This window comes from Planococcus citri, chromosome 3 (assembly GCF_950023065.1).
Source record: "Planococcus citri chromosome 3, ihPlaCitr1.1, whole genome shotgun sequence".
NCBI lineage: Eukaryota > Metazoa > Arthropoda > Insecta > Hemiptera > Pseudococcidae > Planococcus > Planococcus citri.
In genome coordinates, this window is record NC_088679.1 from 25,532,640 (window position 1) to 25,549,904 (window position 17,265).

Here is a 17,265-nt window from a genome sequence, read left to right on the forward strand (position 1 = left end):
CATCAAACAGGTCGACACTAAGCCACAGCTCAATTTTAGCTGCTCAAATTATTGCAATTTTCTATAGTTATTTACTTTTTATTTTTTTGAAAAACGCTATGTTTTTGAAGATCGATAAACTTAATCTGCGAACTGGTTTGGTTGGCTCCTGATTGTTATCAATTCAAGGTGTCTAATGGTCATGAAAGTCATGAAAAAGTCACGAATTTTAGTAGGTGGTCACGAAAGTCATGAAAAGTCACGAAAAAGTCATGAATTTTGCTCGAAACACACTTAAACATTTTTTTAAAAGCCCATGAAATGAAAAAAAATGAGCCACAGCTCGATTTTTAGTTGCTCAAATTATTGCAATTTTCTATGTATAATAAGTATAGATTTTTTAAAGAACGTCAGCAAAAAATGAATATGTTCCTATGTTTTTGAAGATCGATAAACTTAATCTGCAAACTGGTCTGGTAGGCTCCTGATTGTCATGAAAGTCATGAACGTCATGAAAAAGTCACGAATTCTGGCAGGTGGTCACGAAAGTTATGATTATGAATTTTGCTCGAAACACACTTGAAATTTTTTTAAAAAGTCCATGAAATGAAAAAACAATTTAAAAATTGAAAATTTGTTCAAAATTAAAAACTGAAATGCCTATCTGTAAAAAATGGCACCCTGTTCGACAAGTAAATAGGCTGTTATAACCATTTACTGGATAAAAATGTGAAAAATATGTCATGAAAAAGTCATGAACAGTCATGATTTCTTGTCTGGGAGTTTTGTTAGACACCCTGCAATTCATTAAAAAATCAAATAATTCGAAAGAACTGAAAATGAACAATTTTTGTGGTTAGTTTGGAGGGGTGAAGGCAGTTGGGGCTCTAAATGTAAAGCGAAAGACTAGCAAAGGTTATGTATTAACATTATCTGTAATCTTTAAATGGTATCATGTTACAATATTGTACGCCAATGGTGTCACTGAAGGGGAATCCCCGCAAAAAACGTAAACGGTATCACTACGAGGTAATACCTTACGCACCTGTACCCAAATTGAGAAAAAGTTACTCGCACGGTATCATTGTGAGGGAATCCTCGTTAGAGAAAATTGCCCCTCGTGATGTACCTATCATAATATAGTTTGTCAGAAACACAATTTTCAACTGTGAGGGATTCCTTGACGATGATACAATATTAACGTTTTAAAATATGTACAATTTTTTATCACATGAATGGTATCACTGCGAGGGATTCCCCTCTACGCACGATACCATTTGAAGATGAAGCGTTACGAATTTACACATAACATAATATGGTTTCAATTCAACATACTTATACCGTTCATCATGCTGTGTACCTAGCTACCTACTTGAAAATCATCAATGTCATGAATCGCGAACCAAATATGTATCTGGTATTCACGATTGTTTTTTCGTTGTTATTTTTTATTAATTCGGAGTTTTGCTTTGTTTGCACAGGTGATGGCGAAACGACTGTTCTTCCTTACTTGCTCTCTATGCGACGAAACACTGGGCACCGGACCAAAGGAGAATCGCAACGATGCTAGTCTGGTGAAATCGAAAACATGTGGCCATCTTTACCATGATAACTGCGCTTACCAAATTACGCACGAAACAATCGACTTCAATGGTGAAACCGAGACTACAGCCACCGCTTCGAAGTGTTATTATCCCGATTGCGAGTCGTTGCTGACCGGAGATCACGGATTTGAGCCATGCAGTGCGAAAATAAGCGATGACGTGATTTTCCCAGGAGTTTCTGATGCCGACCCTCTATCGTTATGCGACGAATTGAAACTGAAAAATGAAAAAATCAAATTACTCGAGTTCGAAATCGCTAATCTCAAGGTGATGCTGGAGATGTGCAAGAAAACAACGTCTGCGAATAACAAAACAGCGCCTACGAACCCAGGAACAACGCCTACATACAAGAAAACAGCGCCTACAAACAAGGGACCTGCGCCTACAAACAAGGGAACGGCGCCCACGTTCATGAAACCAGGCCCCACTTACAAGGGAACAGCACCCAAACCTACAGCTGCGTTTTTTCAGCGTCGTGAAGATTTTAATCCTGAAACACCTCCAGAAACCATCGGTAATAAACGTAAAGTAAACTGGAGGGTATCAAGTCCTGTGAAGCAGGGAAAATTCGATATTCCAAACCCTCCAAATATTCGCCAAAATTTTTCTGGCCCCAGTTCGAGTCATTCGTATTCCCATTTCGGTGCTGAGATGGAAAAAGTTGTCGAACCTCACGAAAGGGTACTGAAAAAAGACTTTTTAAAAGACATCGAAAGTATATATGGGATTGATTTAGACGACATTGCTCCGGTGATCGAGAAGCCAGCAGAGGATAGATTGAAGTACGGGGTAGGCGCTTCTCCTGAAGAAGAACTCGAATACGCGAAAAAGCACGCGGAGAGAGCCCCAAAGCCAAGCTCCAGCCGAAAGGATCGTCCGCGTGAACCGAAGTCCGACGAAAGTCCTTTCACTACGGTGCAAACGATCGAAGGCGAGAAGGTCGTTAACTTTCCGGTGAATCGCCATAATTATCGTAGTATTATCCGAAGTGATAAGCTGGACGCGAGTCATTTAATGCCTCCCAAAATCAGTCCTCTGTACGAGAAAAAAGAAAATATCGAATACGCGGCTAGAGTAGTGTATGATGAAGAACACGAGCTGTATTTCATGAATGGCTACGCTGTCTTCGGCGACGGTATCGCCTATGGCATTATCCGCGATCTTGTACTGGGCATGGATAACCTGAGAGAAAATTGGGGTAAATCCCAATTCGCCGGATCCTACATTCCGGCAGCTAGATTGAAGACTAATCTTGAAAAGTATTTGCCTGATCTTCCACCGTACATTATGCTTTCTATAGGCACGTATGATTTGGCTAAGTACTCCTACGAATCGGCGGAAAGAAATATAAAAGACCTTCTGAGGTTTTTCCAGAAAAAAAGAGTAGCCGGTATCATGATGCTTCCGCCTGTACTGTACCATAAGTGTCCCGATAGCAGAAAAAAACTCGCCAGGTTTTTAGAAGATGAAGCGACTAATTATTTCAATGGTAGGTATCAGTACATGCGGTGCAGTGAACCCGTCTTGAAGAAGTGCCCACCGATTCGCGTCGATTATCGTGGTGTTCCGTTTTTGAGAGAGGAAATACACCTCGAGATAGCGTTAGGGCTTTTGGAAGCCACAGCGCACGATAAGGAATAAAAGTTTAATAGTTTAAGTGTCATGAAACAAAAAAACAAGATCTCGATCAATTAATACGTAATGTTCGTAATGTCTTGATCCCGCATTTATTTGTAGTATTATTTTCGTAATGTGAAATGTACAGTGCTTAATACATTGTTATAAATTCGTGTCGCTTTTTATGCGCATAGGAATATGTATTATCCTCGTTGTCATGATTTTTTCATTTTCGCCAGTCAAGAAATGTGTTACCACGTTCAGAAATCGAACTCTTTGAAAACCCTGAGTTCGTCTCAGAGTTGGGCTCTTTTTTCGGAGTGTGAAAGAGTCAGTGCGTTCGACTCTTTTACAGAAAGAGTTCAGAAGAATTCGGTATTTTTCAACGACAAATTGGGATGTTAGAACGACCATAAACATACGAACTACTAGAAAAAGTGTACTAACGACAATATTTTTTTCTAACGACAAAATCTTAATACCCAACGAAAATTTTGTATTAATCGCGAAAACTGTTTTCCTCGATAGAAAAATACACTTAAATGACTGCCGAATTTATATTCAAAAATCAACGACTTTTATTAAATGAAGGTAGGTGGTAATGTTTTCGATGAAGTAGGTAATTACCTACGATAATAATGGTTGAACAGTTACAAAAGAGTTTGGACTCTTTTTAAAGAAGAGTTAAACTTCGACGACGTCTTTAACTCTTTACCAGTCTTTCTCTCTACAGCTTTCTGTTCTGACTTACAAGATTTTCATCGATATAAAATCATCCGTATGATCACTGATGCACCGGATTCGCAACTCCACAACGAACTGACGATTTTCACCCCTACTCCCCACTTGTAAAATTGATTATTGATCAAATCAAACCCCTTCAATCAACCGCAAACTGAACCCCAAAAATCATAATAATCCATTTCTGTGACATCAAAATGGATTTTTATTGGTCCTGCTCAAACAGGGTGTCTACAGAGTAGTGAAGGTAGTGAAAAGGTAGTGATTTTGAAAGTCGATAGTGAAAGTAGTGAAAAAGTAGTGATTTTTTAGCAATTTTGCTTAAAAAGTGTTGAAAAATGAAAAAAAGTGGAAAATCCTATTTCCACACATGAAAAATATTTTGCAGAAAAGGGCTCATTTATCGACTTTGTTCGAACTTGAATTTCACATTTTTGAGAGTTTCTGCCCTCGGTTCGCTCGGGCTATTTGCTCTTTTTTTTTCCAAATGAACAACTTATTGTTCAGATTCAAGAAATGTTCAAAGTTTGAATCAGAAAAGTAAACTCTTCTCTGCATAAAGAAACTTTTTTTTTACTTCCCAAAACATGAATTTTCGAAAGCTTTTAGCCTCGCTTTCACTCGGTCTCCCTTCCCTTTTTTCAATTTAGAATTTTTCAAAACAAAATTATTATTAGAATTTTAAAATTTTGAAGCAAAATAATGAACCTTTTGTAACTCATCACACAAAAAAAACATAATTTTTATGCCTCTCGAAGTACTGATTTTCGAGAGTTTTTGCCCTCACTTCGCCAGGGACAGTTTGTTTCTCTTTCCATAATTAAAAAATTCCAGACTTAAAGCAGAAATCAAAATTTTTGTACGTTATATGAATGAATGTTCCCTCGTCCTCTAAAAAAATCCCAAGTGTTTAAAAAACGTCCTGCCAAAAGTCCTGCTGAAGTCTTAATTTTTTCATTTTGAAATTTTGTTTTAGACACCCTGAAAAAAAATATAAAAAAATCGATTTTTGGGGAGGGGGAATATTTTGGAAAATGATGATAATTTTTATTTTGAAAGTTAGTGAAAAAGAAGTGATTTTCGGTCAACAAATTTCTGTAGACACTCTGTCAAAATACCAGTCGTTGGTTTTATTTTTGACCTTTCCTGAGCTGTAGATCATCCCATGTCAAATCGCCGAGCTTCTTGTCCTTCGAGTCAGTGATTTATGCGTATAGATTTCAATGAGAGATGACGAATGCCACAAACTGCAGTCCTCAAAGTTAATTTGCAGGGGAGATAAGGGTCCTCAAAGTTTTCAGGAAATCCGGTCTTGTAGAGTTGAAGCAGGGTCAACTTGAAAACTACAAATCGTATAATTTCGGTTTTTTCCAGTTTGTGGGTCAATAGTAAGTAGTGCTTTCTGGAAATGTGGTGAAAATCAGTATTGCCACATTTTCAAGTACCAAAAATTAATCGAAAAAGTTGAAACATGATATTTCTCCATCGCGTTCACACTCAAAAATTTAGGAAAAATCATACATGTACAATTTTTCATGTTGATTAACAACATAAAATCGGATTGATTTTTTCGTCGCTTTTCATTTATATGTAGTTTGAATCCGCGAGAATGTCAAGAAACGCTTACCCAATTCATTGATGTGTTAATCAACTGGAAAATTTGTGCTTGGGGTAGTTTTTCTAGAGCTTTTGATCATGGACAGTTGGACATGATGGAGGAATATCAATTTCCAACTTTTCCAGCTAATTTTTGACGCTTGAAAAGGTGGTAACACCGATTTTCACCACATGTCTAAAAAGCACTTTTATGAACTTACAAAGTGGCGAAAGTTCCGAATTTGTACCATTCGTAGTTTTCAAATTGACCCTGCTCAAACTTAACAATATTCCATTTATAATTTAGCATTTTCCTCAAAACTTTGAGCACCCCTACCTCCTCTGAAAATGCACTCAGGGATCTGCAATTTGCGCCATTTGTCATCTCTCGTCGAGACCTATCCACGAGAAAATATTTTGGGTGGGAATACAGGTATCCAATTTTCGCATTGGTTTGTTTTGTTCGGAAACGAAAATTTTGGGAATGAGTTGAAAATGCATGAAACTCCACAAATGAACTTGAGCAGCTAAAATTTTGATTATTGGAGTCTTGGAGGAACGTACTCTTTCAATCTGGCTCGGTTCTATTAAAATCCGAATGTGTTAGTTCAAATAGGTAAGTAATTGTTTACTCGTAATTTTTTTAAAAGGAAAATATTGACAATTGGTTCAAAACTGAGAAAGTGGTTTCCAAAGTGCATAATGAGTAATTCGTTGAAATATGACGTCATTCATTCACGAAACAGCTGTTCAGAGAAAATCTGCTATACGAGTCGAATGATCTCTTAACCATAACACTTTTCGGTCATCCTGTACGATGGGTATTTACTATTTAACAAGGCAATCGCACCACCGAGCTAGAAAATTATTGACGGTGGTGGCGACCGGGGGCGGAAATATCATGGTATGCTTATACATTGTTAGCCGGCGCGGTGAACTATTTGAATACCATAACTTCCCTCTTTTTATATGTAATCTGTTTGCATGCTGTGCATAGAGGGATGCAGAAACGATGAAAAAAAAAAGAAAGAACTAATATGGGTTTTTTCCTCTCCAAATTCACTATTTTCGCACCAGAGGGTGAGTATTACATAGAGGTACATTGAGGGGGTCGCATCGTGTCTCGTCTGGAACTGTGGATACGCTAGCTGCATGCTGTCGTGATGTGTTTTTGAAGCATGGAAGCGTCGCGTCACGTCGCACCTCTCACGTTAGAAATTACTTTTAGCAAAATACAGCTGAGACCCTGGATGCTATAGATGTTGGAAAAAGCTAACGTTCGGATTAATTTATGCGTTTCCGAATGAAATATCGCGAGATGTCGTAATGGCGAGATTTTATTCCCGCTTTGGGAGAATATTCATTAACTTTTGCCAATGTTGTGATTTAAAACCGACGCCGCCGATGCTAGATCCACCTTCCTGCTCTGCTTCGATGCGGCGGCTGTGTCGATGTTGAATGATGACAGCGGAAAAAAAGTGTGCAGGTGAGGGCCAGAATGAAGGGTATTAGCGTTATTAATGTCCTTAGAGATAATATAAGGTGCATGCTGGAGTTCGAAATGGGTTTGAAAGTATTGCTCGTAGGATTTCACTATTGTAGAATGCATTTTGTGTATAATTTTGATGGAAAATTTTCTGAATATTTATGCATGTACTTTGGTTTGCAATTTTTTTCATATCGAGTGTTCGGGGAATTATTTTGTTTATTTTATGAGGTATTCGATGTATAGATTCAATTACGTTTTTCGGTATTATCGTAAAAAATTCAGATGCATATTTTCAAGAATAAATATGTTTTTTTTCGCAATTATTCATTCGAGATATCATTAATTTATTTGATGATTTCAATTTATGACTCACTGAAATTTCTGATTTAATCATCTTCGCTCCATCCAATCCCTTATCTTTTTGGCTGAGCAATAAAATACTGCGGATTTCAGCTCAAAAAATTAATTTCGACTATTGTGTCCCAATGACTCTTTTTTTTCAGGTTGAAATTACCAGGGGGAAAGAACTTGGGTGAAAACAGTATTTCCTTTCTCACAAGGGAACCTTTCAAACTCACACTCTCCGATTTGACGGAAACCAAGCTAGATCAATATAGCATGACAAGACCCTACGAAATTGAATATTATACATGCATTTCTGAAAATTTGAGAATTGAAAAAAAATCTATTTCAAGGGAGATTTTCAAATTTTTAATAAGATATGAATTTTTTGAGCAATGTGAACGAATTAGGGTGATTCCTTCAATTCAACTCCTCAGTTTTTGGTCCTTCCAGAGTGACTTGAAATTTTTGGAGAAGCTTGAAAACCCCCACAGGAGACTCCAAAAGGGTCGAATTGCGATGGTTTCCAAATCTGGTGATTGTGTGGGATATTATCTCCACGAAAAATCTGTCGTTATACTCCTTTGAAGATTAGCTTGGTTTTATATTTACAAATCGTTTCACACTTAGGTTAGGATACATGATTTTTTTCTCATTTTTTCCGGAATTCAACTACAAATTGGTCAGAAATTAACTTTTGAACTCGTCCTCCTGAAATTTCACGCTAACAACCTAAAACGGTCGAGAAGGTGCCCAATAACCACCGACCAAAGTTAAAGGTAAATGTTCCAACCTTTTATCCTTTGAAATTCGTCCAAAATAGGTATTTCTTCTCTTCAATGTTAAAATTAGTTTGATTGGAGTGGTTACTGAAAAAAAAATAAACGGAAGAAGGGTTCGATTAGTTTGTTAACTTCGTGTTTTGGTATTCATAAAAGCAAAAAAAAAAGGCAACTAACAAAATCTATAAATTATCCACTTTCCCAGTAGGTAATATGAAAATGTAAACTCGGCGAAAATTTCGCTTCTGGTTAATTCATTAAAAAGTCTTACGAAATTTTAGAATAAATTATTCAAAGGTTGCGGCGCATTTATTGTAGTTAAGCGGGTAAAATTTTCGTAGAAGGTCTTTTTATAATATCAAAGCGTAACCTTATATATAATAAAATATCGTTTTATTATTTATCAAAATTTTGAAAATTCTCCCCGTGTAAAAGGTTATACTTATTTGCTCAGATAGGGAGAAGAAATTGAAAAAAAAAGGTAAGTATTTATGACGAATGTAAGGGTGCAAATCGCACGTTTACTTTTGGTCGCGTTGGTGGTAAGGCGAAAGTACCTCCTATAAATAAAAGGATGGGGTAATATACGTATACTATAATTAAAGCGTTATATCGATCGAGAAGTGGGTAAATTTTTCAATGGTTTATTTTTGGGTTAAACGCAACGTACCAGCTGTGTGGTGTATGGCAGGGAAGCGCAGCTAGACTTGGGTCAGCACCTGTTTTAACGTGCCCAGTCAAGTACTATATGACAAAACGTTTAGTATTTGGAAAGTTTTTCTCGATTTGGTTCCGGAGAAGTGTGTAGAGCAGGGAATGGTAGATGCGAAAGAACGAGGGTTTATGTATAAAGTTACTCGATGCGAACGAGCGAGGACGAGGAGCGACAAGGTGATGCGAGAATAACTTAGTATGTGTGTCATTTTCTCGTCGTCGATATTATGGTAATTTTAGCATCCCTGGTATTATGACTAAAGGAAACGTGTGTTTTGTTCGGAATTACACTAAGGGTGCAGATGGAATGGCGACGAAGCGTCGGAATAGTTGGAAATTATAGTATATTGGAACGAGTTTTGTCGTTGTAGAGCTTCGGAGTGTTGGTATATACCTACCTAGATATATTATAGGTACATATGGAAGAAAATGCTCAAAGGAAAATGAAAGCAATATCGGTGAAAAATTTCTCTCGCATAAATTGAACTCAGTTTGATGGATTGTCTTTGTGTTGTATATATACTAAAGCTGCATCCCTTTTACCCTCCCTCAAGTACACTTACCACTTTTACTTTCACTTACCGTATAAGATACACTTTGTATCGTAAATTTCGACTCGTAGATGGAGGTAACTTCGATTGATGAAGCAAGAGCTTCAGCAGGGTAGAGTATTTCGTAATTAGAGTAATTTAGCTGCGAAACGTAGCATCGAGGATGAATTTGGAAAAGATGTGTGCGGTCGTATTATTTACTTTTATGGCGGAAAATTCGCGCAGCTCAAGAACTGTTTACTTTATATAGTATACACGTAGACGTACCACACGATGGTATAGATTTGATGGCGTATATAAAGAGAGCTTCGAGCTTCCAAACAGAAAGATAGGGTGAGCCGAAATTCACGCGCTATTTCATTAATCCTTATCATTTGTATATGCCTATAGTTTGGTAGGTATAGATACACAGTTAGCTAGGTTCTCTAGGTATAACAGATACCTTAGCTATCGTACATTTACACTTAGAAAGGAAAACTCGAACTGTTACAGTACCTATATAGTAGCTTTGTGGCTGTGGATATAAAACAAAAGAGAACAGAGAAGTAATTCGAACGAGTGGTGCGGATTCGATCGCCGGTTAAAATATTCGAGACTGGATAATTTACGCCCTTTTTGAGAATACTCGGAAGTTCTAAATTAAAAGCGTACCGCACCGTACTTCCATCCACGGAAAGGCATAAAGTTTAGAAGTACTTTATTAGATACCTACCTTCTTGCGCTTCTTCGTGTTTTTTTTTGTACCTTTAAAACGCCAGAGAAGGGTAAAAAAAGAGTCGTAGCGATTACGTTGGTTATACTTGAGAGCCGAATTTTTTGTTTGGGAAGTTGGTTTAGTTTTTAGTTCGTTAGAATATTATGTTTTTGAAATTACGAGTAGCCAATTTTTTATTTTTACTCGACAGGGTGTTTTTCTGCGTTTGATATTCTTCCGGTTCATTTTTTGAACGTGATGTCGAGCTCAAAATGTAAGTTTATTCATAATTCGCCATTTTGTTGAAATTCTAACATATTTTGACAGGTCGCACGATGGGTTTTTAATGATTTTTCAACAAAGAAATTAGATTTTTAGCTCAGAAGTCTTTGGAATTGCTTTAAAAAAAAAATCATTCGTATTTTAGTGTTTTACCTACGCAAAATTTTAACCTATTTTGATGGATCAGGCGTCAATTTTTTTTAAAATTTTCAGAATTGGTTGAATTCTGGCTCAGAAATGGAAAATGAGTATTTTGATAGGTGGTGAAGTGGCTCTTCAACTGTGAATTCGAAACTTCTTTCCGTCAAAATGACCCAAATTTGTGGATTTGATTAAGCGTTTTTTTTCTCTTCAAAATAAAGGGCGTTTTTGTAGTACAAAAAAATGACCAAAATTTAAAAAAAAAAAAAAATGAATTCAAAAAGCCGAAGACTGCATGTACTATGTAAGTCATTTTTACTCCCCCCTCCCTAGAAATTTGATGGAGTCTCGAGAGAAATTAGAAATTTTTTGATGAAAGTTTAACACCTTCCATATTCAAAATGTGATCGAATAAAAAATTTCTGAAGAGTTTGAAGCTCAAATGTTTGAATAAATTAATCTCCTTCAGATGATGGTAAAATTGAAATTGAATGCTTACCTTAATTAAAATTTTATACGTGATTGGACATCAGAAAATCAACAATTGAAATTTTTTTGACACACTGACAAATCTTCAATATTTTTTTTCGACTTCAAGGTCTTGTCAGAAGAGAAGAGGAGGAGGGGTTCAAACATTCACCTATAAAAGTTTAAATTTTGAACTGAGATTTTTGATCATGGTTTTTTGCTAGGTTCCAAAAAATTTATGAAGAAAATGAAAAAGGATCAAATCTGTCATATGCAAACTTGTGTGGGTGTCTTAAATCGAATGAAAGGCGTTTTTACTCTACAACAACTTTGAAAAGAAAAGTTCAGGGTCTCCAGCCTTTCTTGCTTCACTTCAAAAATTTAAAATATCAATTTCCTGAAATATGCACATCTCAAACCAAATCCTATAATTTTTTTTTTTTTTTAATTTTTTGGAAACTTAAACGTATTTATTTAAAAGGTCATTTTTGGGGGCTTTTCTAAAAAATATTTCATTATTTTTGTGTTTTTGTTTTAACTTTTTAGGGATATTGAAATTGTGAAATTTGAAACTTTCACTGAGAAAGGTTGAGGAGAAAAATCTTGCCTTTCCGCCAAAATTGAACAAATGTTTCATTTTTTTAGATGTCAAAAATGTTGCAGTTTGAAAGAATTGCTAGAAAATTTTACTCTCAAAAATTTGCCAAAAAAAACTGTAATTGTTTTTTTGCCAAAGTCGCCAAAATATCCTTGAGACTTGAGTAGAGAATTCTTCACATGAAGCAAAAAACATATCTATGATTTAAAATTTTCCTTGCATAGGAAATTTTACTCCCAATCTTTAAAAATTAATTGCAAAAACCCAATTTTCCTAAAATTGTCAAAAATTTTGCTTTGTTCATTTTTTTTTGAAAAAATTGCCCAAAATTCTGATTTCTGTCTGAATTGCCAAAAAATCGTGCTTTTTAGCCAAAAAAAAGGTGGAAAAAATTCTATTATTTGAAATGATTGCCAAAAAAGCCTGGGTTTTCAATTCGCAAAAACTCTGTTTTTAACAATTTTTCCCCCTCAAAAGGAGTAAGTACCCATTAAAAATGATTCTGATTTTTGAAAAAATTGCTAAAAAAAACTCCAGTTTTTTTATTTTTGTCGTTGTTGTTTTTTTTTGTAAAATTTCCAAAAAATTATGCTTTATGCAAAAGTTACTAAAAACACTGCTTGTGATAAATTTTACAAAAAATCAGCTTTAATACTAAATTTCGCCTCTAAAAAATCATTTTATTCCAATTTTCAATTCAACGAATCCGCCAGATTTTAAAAACAGTTGAAAATCGGCAGACCTTAGTGAACACCCTGTTGTGATGAATAAGATGAGTGAGAAAAATACGAAAAAGCTCGTACGTATGTACTTTTCTTTTTCGTGTCACATTCTTAGAGTCTCAAAATGTGAGAAATGATGTTATTCTCTTCGTAGGGTATCTAATCAGTCTTCCGAGACCTTGCACGAGTAACTGAAAAAGTCTTGCATTTATAAAAGTAGCGCTGAAAATCAAAAAATGCTGGCAAAGTCATGAATTTGGCCCAGAAACCCTGCATTTTTAATTACATTGAAAATCGTTAGACTATTTCGTTGGATATCATGAAACCATTCCTACATATTTTAGAAAATCTATTTTTGAGGTAGAAAGAGAAGGGAAGGAATCTGAAGATACTCTCAAATCTGGTGCATTGTTTAAGAGGGGAGGGGGCACAATTCTATGCTTAAGATCGAGCCAAAGATCTCCATTTTAATTTAAAGAATTTATTAGACACGTTGGTCCAATTTGAAACTATGAGCTTTAAGCAGTGCTACCTACCTAATTTCTTTTCTTGAAAATTCATAAAAAAGGGAGGAAAACACGTTGTTAAGGAGGGTTTAAAATAAACTACATTTTTAGGGTTTTCATTGCAGCTCGCGAATAAAATATCATCTAGGAAACAGTCGCCCTTGTTGTCATGTTGTAACGACCGCATACATTTCCTTTCGTAGAATTTTTCTCGATCTCGACCACAGACGAGAGACTTGAACGAAATCTTCGAAAAGCAAAAAAGCAATGCAGCCGAATAAGAAAACCGGAGGAAAAAAAACACCATCAAGACATACCGCTGCTGTGCTCTGTCGGCATTAACGTTGATAAATTATATAACAGCGGTATTTTCCTAAGGATTTAAACGTATCCGCGCAGAAGAAGGATAGCGGTGCGAATGACGAGGTGAGGCAGGACGTGGCATTATTTTCCATGTTTCTGCTCGGCAAGACAAAATCGCGCGCTAATTTTCCTTATACTTAGTCGTTGTTCTTGCTCTGTGTGTGTGTGTGTATGTGTATGGCAGCAAACGGCGGAAAAGCTGCGGCTGCGGACGTTGATGTGGCAGGATGGCAGGACAGGGAAGGACTATATACCGCGGTGACGAAGATAGCAACAGTTATAACATTGATTTCTCGTCGTCGTCGGGCCCGCCGGCTGCCGCCACCTCGCCGTGCCCCCACGAGCCAATAAATTCTTCACAAATCGACCCCAGCGCTTTTTCTAAGATTAACTCTATCGTTATTTTGTACTCTTGTTTCTTTCTTCCCCAATTTCTCCGCTCGACTCGAGTTGTTTTTCGGAGGTTGCAGGACCGCCGGGGCTGGTGCTGGTGCTTTTTTTTCCTCTCACGATAATTTGTGTCGGGAGGTGTGTTTTTCGATCGTCTTTATTTTCCGTCTTGTACGCAAGTTTTTCCATCTCTTTCTGGCGTGTACGATACGATTTGGCGTACGCGTTGGTAGAGAACAACCTGCCACCACGCTAAGGGTTGCAGGGATGGATTCGTGTAGTCGTGTCTTATTATCGATGTTTTACCGCTTTTTTGACGGCTTCTACGTGGAGATTTGAAAAATAAATAGAATTTTGATTTGGTCGGCGCAGCGGTATTTTTTTCCATTTGTCGACTACTCTATACGATGAGCTACGGTGCTCGTAAAGAACGAACGCAAAAAAAAAGGGGTGGAAAACGAATCGGCGACGCGACGTAGAGTTGTTTGCGTCGGGTAAATAAAAATTCTCCAGTAATGATTCCTTTTTACCGAGTTATCATGCTGAAAGGTAAAGAGCATAATGGTATAATGAGCTTTGAAAAGTTTATTTGACGTGTAGCCGCTCGCTCGCGTATCCCTCACCTCCCCCTCAACCCGGGAGCACGTTAACGTGAAAAACACGTGGTCGTATGTGTATGTGTGGGTTTTCCACCGTGGAGGTGTCGGCAGGAGCAGCGAAGGAGGAAAGGTTGCTAAAAACGTGTATCGATCTGACAAACGGAATTGAAAATGGCGCTGGCATGGCGGTGTTTGGTAAAAGTGGATTTTTTAAGTGAATGTAACATGAAAGTGAAGCTTTGTGTTGCAAAAGGAGATTACTGCAGTAGATACGGGGTGAGTTTGTTGATAGGATTTGCAGCGAGTATACGTTCGATGATTCTGATTTGAAGTTGAGTTATCGGTGTTGGAAAATGGGTGATCACGAAATTTAAAAAATTCATAGTACTAATGTGCTCGTACTGTTTGATGAAGGAAAGCTGAAATTCTGTTTGTGCCTTTTTTTGTATGTTGAGAAGACTGAAGATGCTTTTGGACCGTTTTTGGAACCTCCAGCAATTTTTTGGAAATTCCAGTTTCCAGTCTCCAAAAAAAATGTCATATTTGTCGAAATGAACGATGCATCTGTGATACTGCAAACACGTTCAGTGCATGTTGGTGATCCATTTGACCAAGTTCCCACCAGTTTTCCAAGGCTCCTGAACAGCTCAAAACCATCCCCGATTGACTCAGCTTATCCAAAATACGACATACTTGGACTAAATTTCAGTTTTTTTTTTTAGTGAATTTTTCGAATTTTCACTAAAACTGTAGTGTAGCCAATTGGAAAAGAATAAGAAACTGAATTTTTTCGCAAATTATCACTTATCAGGGTATCTAACAAGTAGTGAAATTAGTAAAAATGTAGTGATTTTAAAAATGCGTGGTTGAAGTAGTGAAAAAGTAGTGAATTCAGTCAAAAAAGGTTGTGAGAAAATGCGAAAGTTCAAACGCCCAACAAAAACAGAATGTTCATTTGTTCATTCTGTTGGAAAACCTGAAAAAGTCAGAGAATTTTGATAAAATGATCAATCGAAAAATTTGGATAAGTAAGAGCCTGTGATAAAAGGGTAACATTATTTTTCACTTCTTGAAACTCAAATTTTCAAAAGCTTTTGCCCTCATTTTGGTTGACTTATTTTCTATTATTTTTTGTGAGCACAATGAAAATTTCTAGATAATGAAAAAATCGAGTTTTTAAACCAAAAAATAAACTCCTCATAAAGAAATCGTTTTTAAGCATCTCAAAATGAAAATTTTCAAAATCTCTCGCCCATGCTTCTCTTGGGCCAATTTGTTTCTCATTTTAAAATAAACAAATTTTCATACTTATTTGAGGCTTCCAAAAATTCAAAAAAAAAAAAAAATTTGTAAGTCATACTTAAATTTTATGAACAAAAATACTGTCAACTAACAATGCTGGCAACTTCATTTAAAATACATTGGGCGTTTTTGTCGCACCAAGGAAGTAATACTCATGTCAAGGGCTCTGATTGGTCGATTCAAATCTCGTGGCTACTCGTGGCTATCAGTGCCACATAACAAACTGATCTGATAGGATTTAGTTACATACCAGGCTGCTAGGAGGATTAAACATCATTTTTCAACAGATTTGCCAGTATTGTTAGTTGACAGTATTTGTTATGAATTATGAATAACAAGACATCACCGATAGCAGCGATATCATATGCTTCAATTTGCCCATATCCCAGGACTTTATGATTCTTGTAATTCTTATTAACTTTACAGACGATGCACATGTTGCATAACTTATTTCACAAAATATATAGTGCATAGAATTTGGATGGTAATACATCCTTCGAAATACCATGTCTAACTTGGCTGGTCCTAAATGTCCATATGCGTAATGTAAATAATCAACAGTGTCGTAAAATAACAAATTCGGTAGATAATTGTATCAATTGGCAAAATTGAGGGTTTTCTATCACATCAATCCACAAATTTTCATTCAGGAACACCCAACCTAAAAATAGCTTCTAGTTTAGAAATGGGGTCCATAATGATATCTGCCCTGGTCCGCATCGGCTCTGATATTTTTTTGTCGTTTTCATACTGGAATTAGTTTTGTCAGTCAAAATTATTCTTCACTTTTGGTTTTTTATTCGGCATTTTTGTACCCAATTCATCCCTCCCTCCCCCTTCCACAGATAATTTGGAGAATTACCCCTCTGCTTGCACGTTAACATTTTTTTTTTTTTTTTTTATTAAAAAAGTTGATAATCAAAGTTTAGGTTGTTTTTTTTTATATCTCAGAAAGTATCCAGTTCGAAGAGAAATAAACAAAAAAAATTACTCTCCCCCCCCCTGAAACTTCTTCTTTAAATTAAAGTAGGTATAAGGTGAGTATAGAAAATTAGAAAAAATAGTCGAGAAAACCATGTAAATTTTCTTCCAATTTCGTGTTGTTTTTTTTTTGAGAATTTTCCTGTGGAAAATTTGATTTTATTAATTTTTTTATGTGATGGAGTGGTGGGGGGCATTGGAGTGGAAAGCTTTCTAAAAATATGGTTGGAAAAAGTTTATGAAAAAAGTAGTGGTTTTTTCAACAAAAAAAAATCCGTTAGATAGGTAGAGGTACCATTGATATTGATTAGCATTTTCCCCTTTAAAATATTCCAGCTCGAGAAACTGTGGTGTCATTGCTACGCTACAGAGCACCAAACGGTACTAGGAATATCTTCTTTTTATATTCCGATCTCAAATTTATTCCTGAAAAGTGTTGGTTATGAAAAATTACAGATATGTAAACTCGATGTTCACGCACGTTGGGTAAATCTTCATCACCCAATCGGGCAGCAAATTTCCACGTAATAATTTGATTGTCAGATCGTGAAATGGACCCAATTACCGAAAAGTCCCTCAATTTTTTCCCACACAAAAGCACAAAAATAAGAACCACCATTAGGATGGATACGAGAGACGCGTTGAATATAGAACAAATTTCATTTGCGCATCTTATTCCAGGGTGCTGCTGCTCTTAAGCTTTCATCTCAATTAACTGTTGCACTTAATTCAAATCCCCTATGCTAACGTTGCCGCCATCGTCATCGTCGTCTCCGTCTCCGTCTCGTTTACTAGGTAGACTAT

The 17,265-nt window shown here is 36.4% G+C and overlaps 1 protein-coding gene across 4 annotated transcripts in view; it reads left to right on the forward strand.

Moving 5' to 3' along the window:
* The window catches only part of LOC135841089 (uncharacterized), a 123,308-nt gene that overhangs the window by 53,015 nt on the left and 53,028 nt on the right, over window positions 1-17,265 (forward strand). For 2 of the 4 annotated variants that reach the window (XM_065357889.1, XM_065357888.1), the window contains one exon: window positions 1,461-3,371. The exons of the other annotated variants lie outside the window; for them this stretch is intronic. In XM_065357889.1, the coding sequence (XP_065213961.1) occupies window positions 1,464-3,224 (1,761 nt within the window). In that variant the 5' untranslated portion in view covers window positions 1,461-1,463 and the 3' untranslated portion in view covers window positions 3,225-3,371. Of the gene's footprint in view, window positions 1-1,460; window positions 3,372-17,265 lie in introns of those variants that run through there. 4 annotated transcript variants of the gene reach the window in all.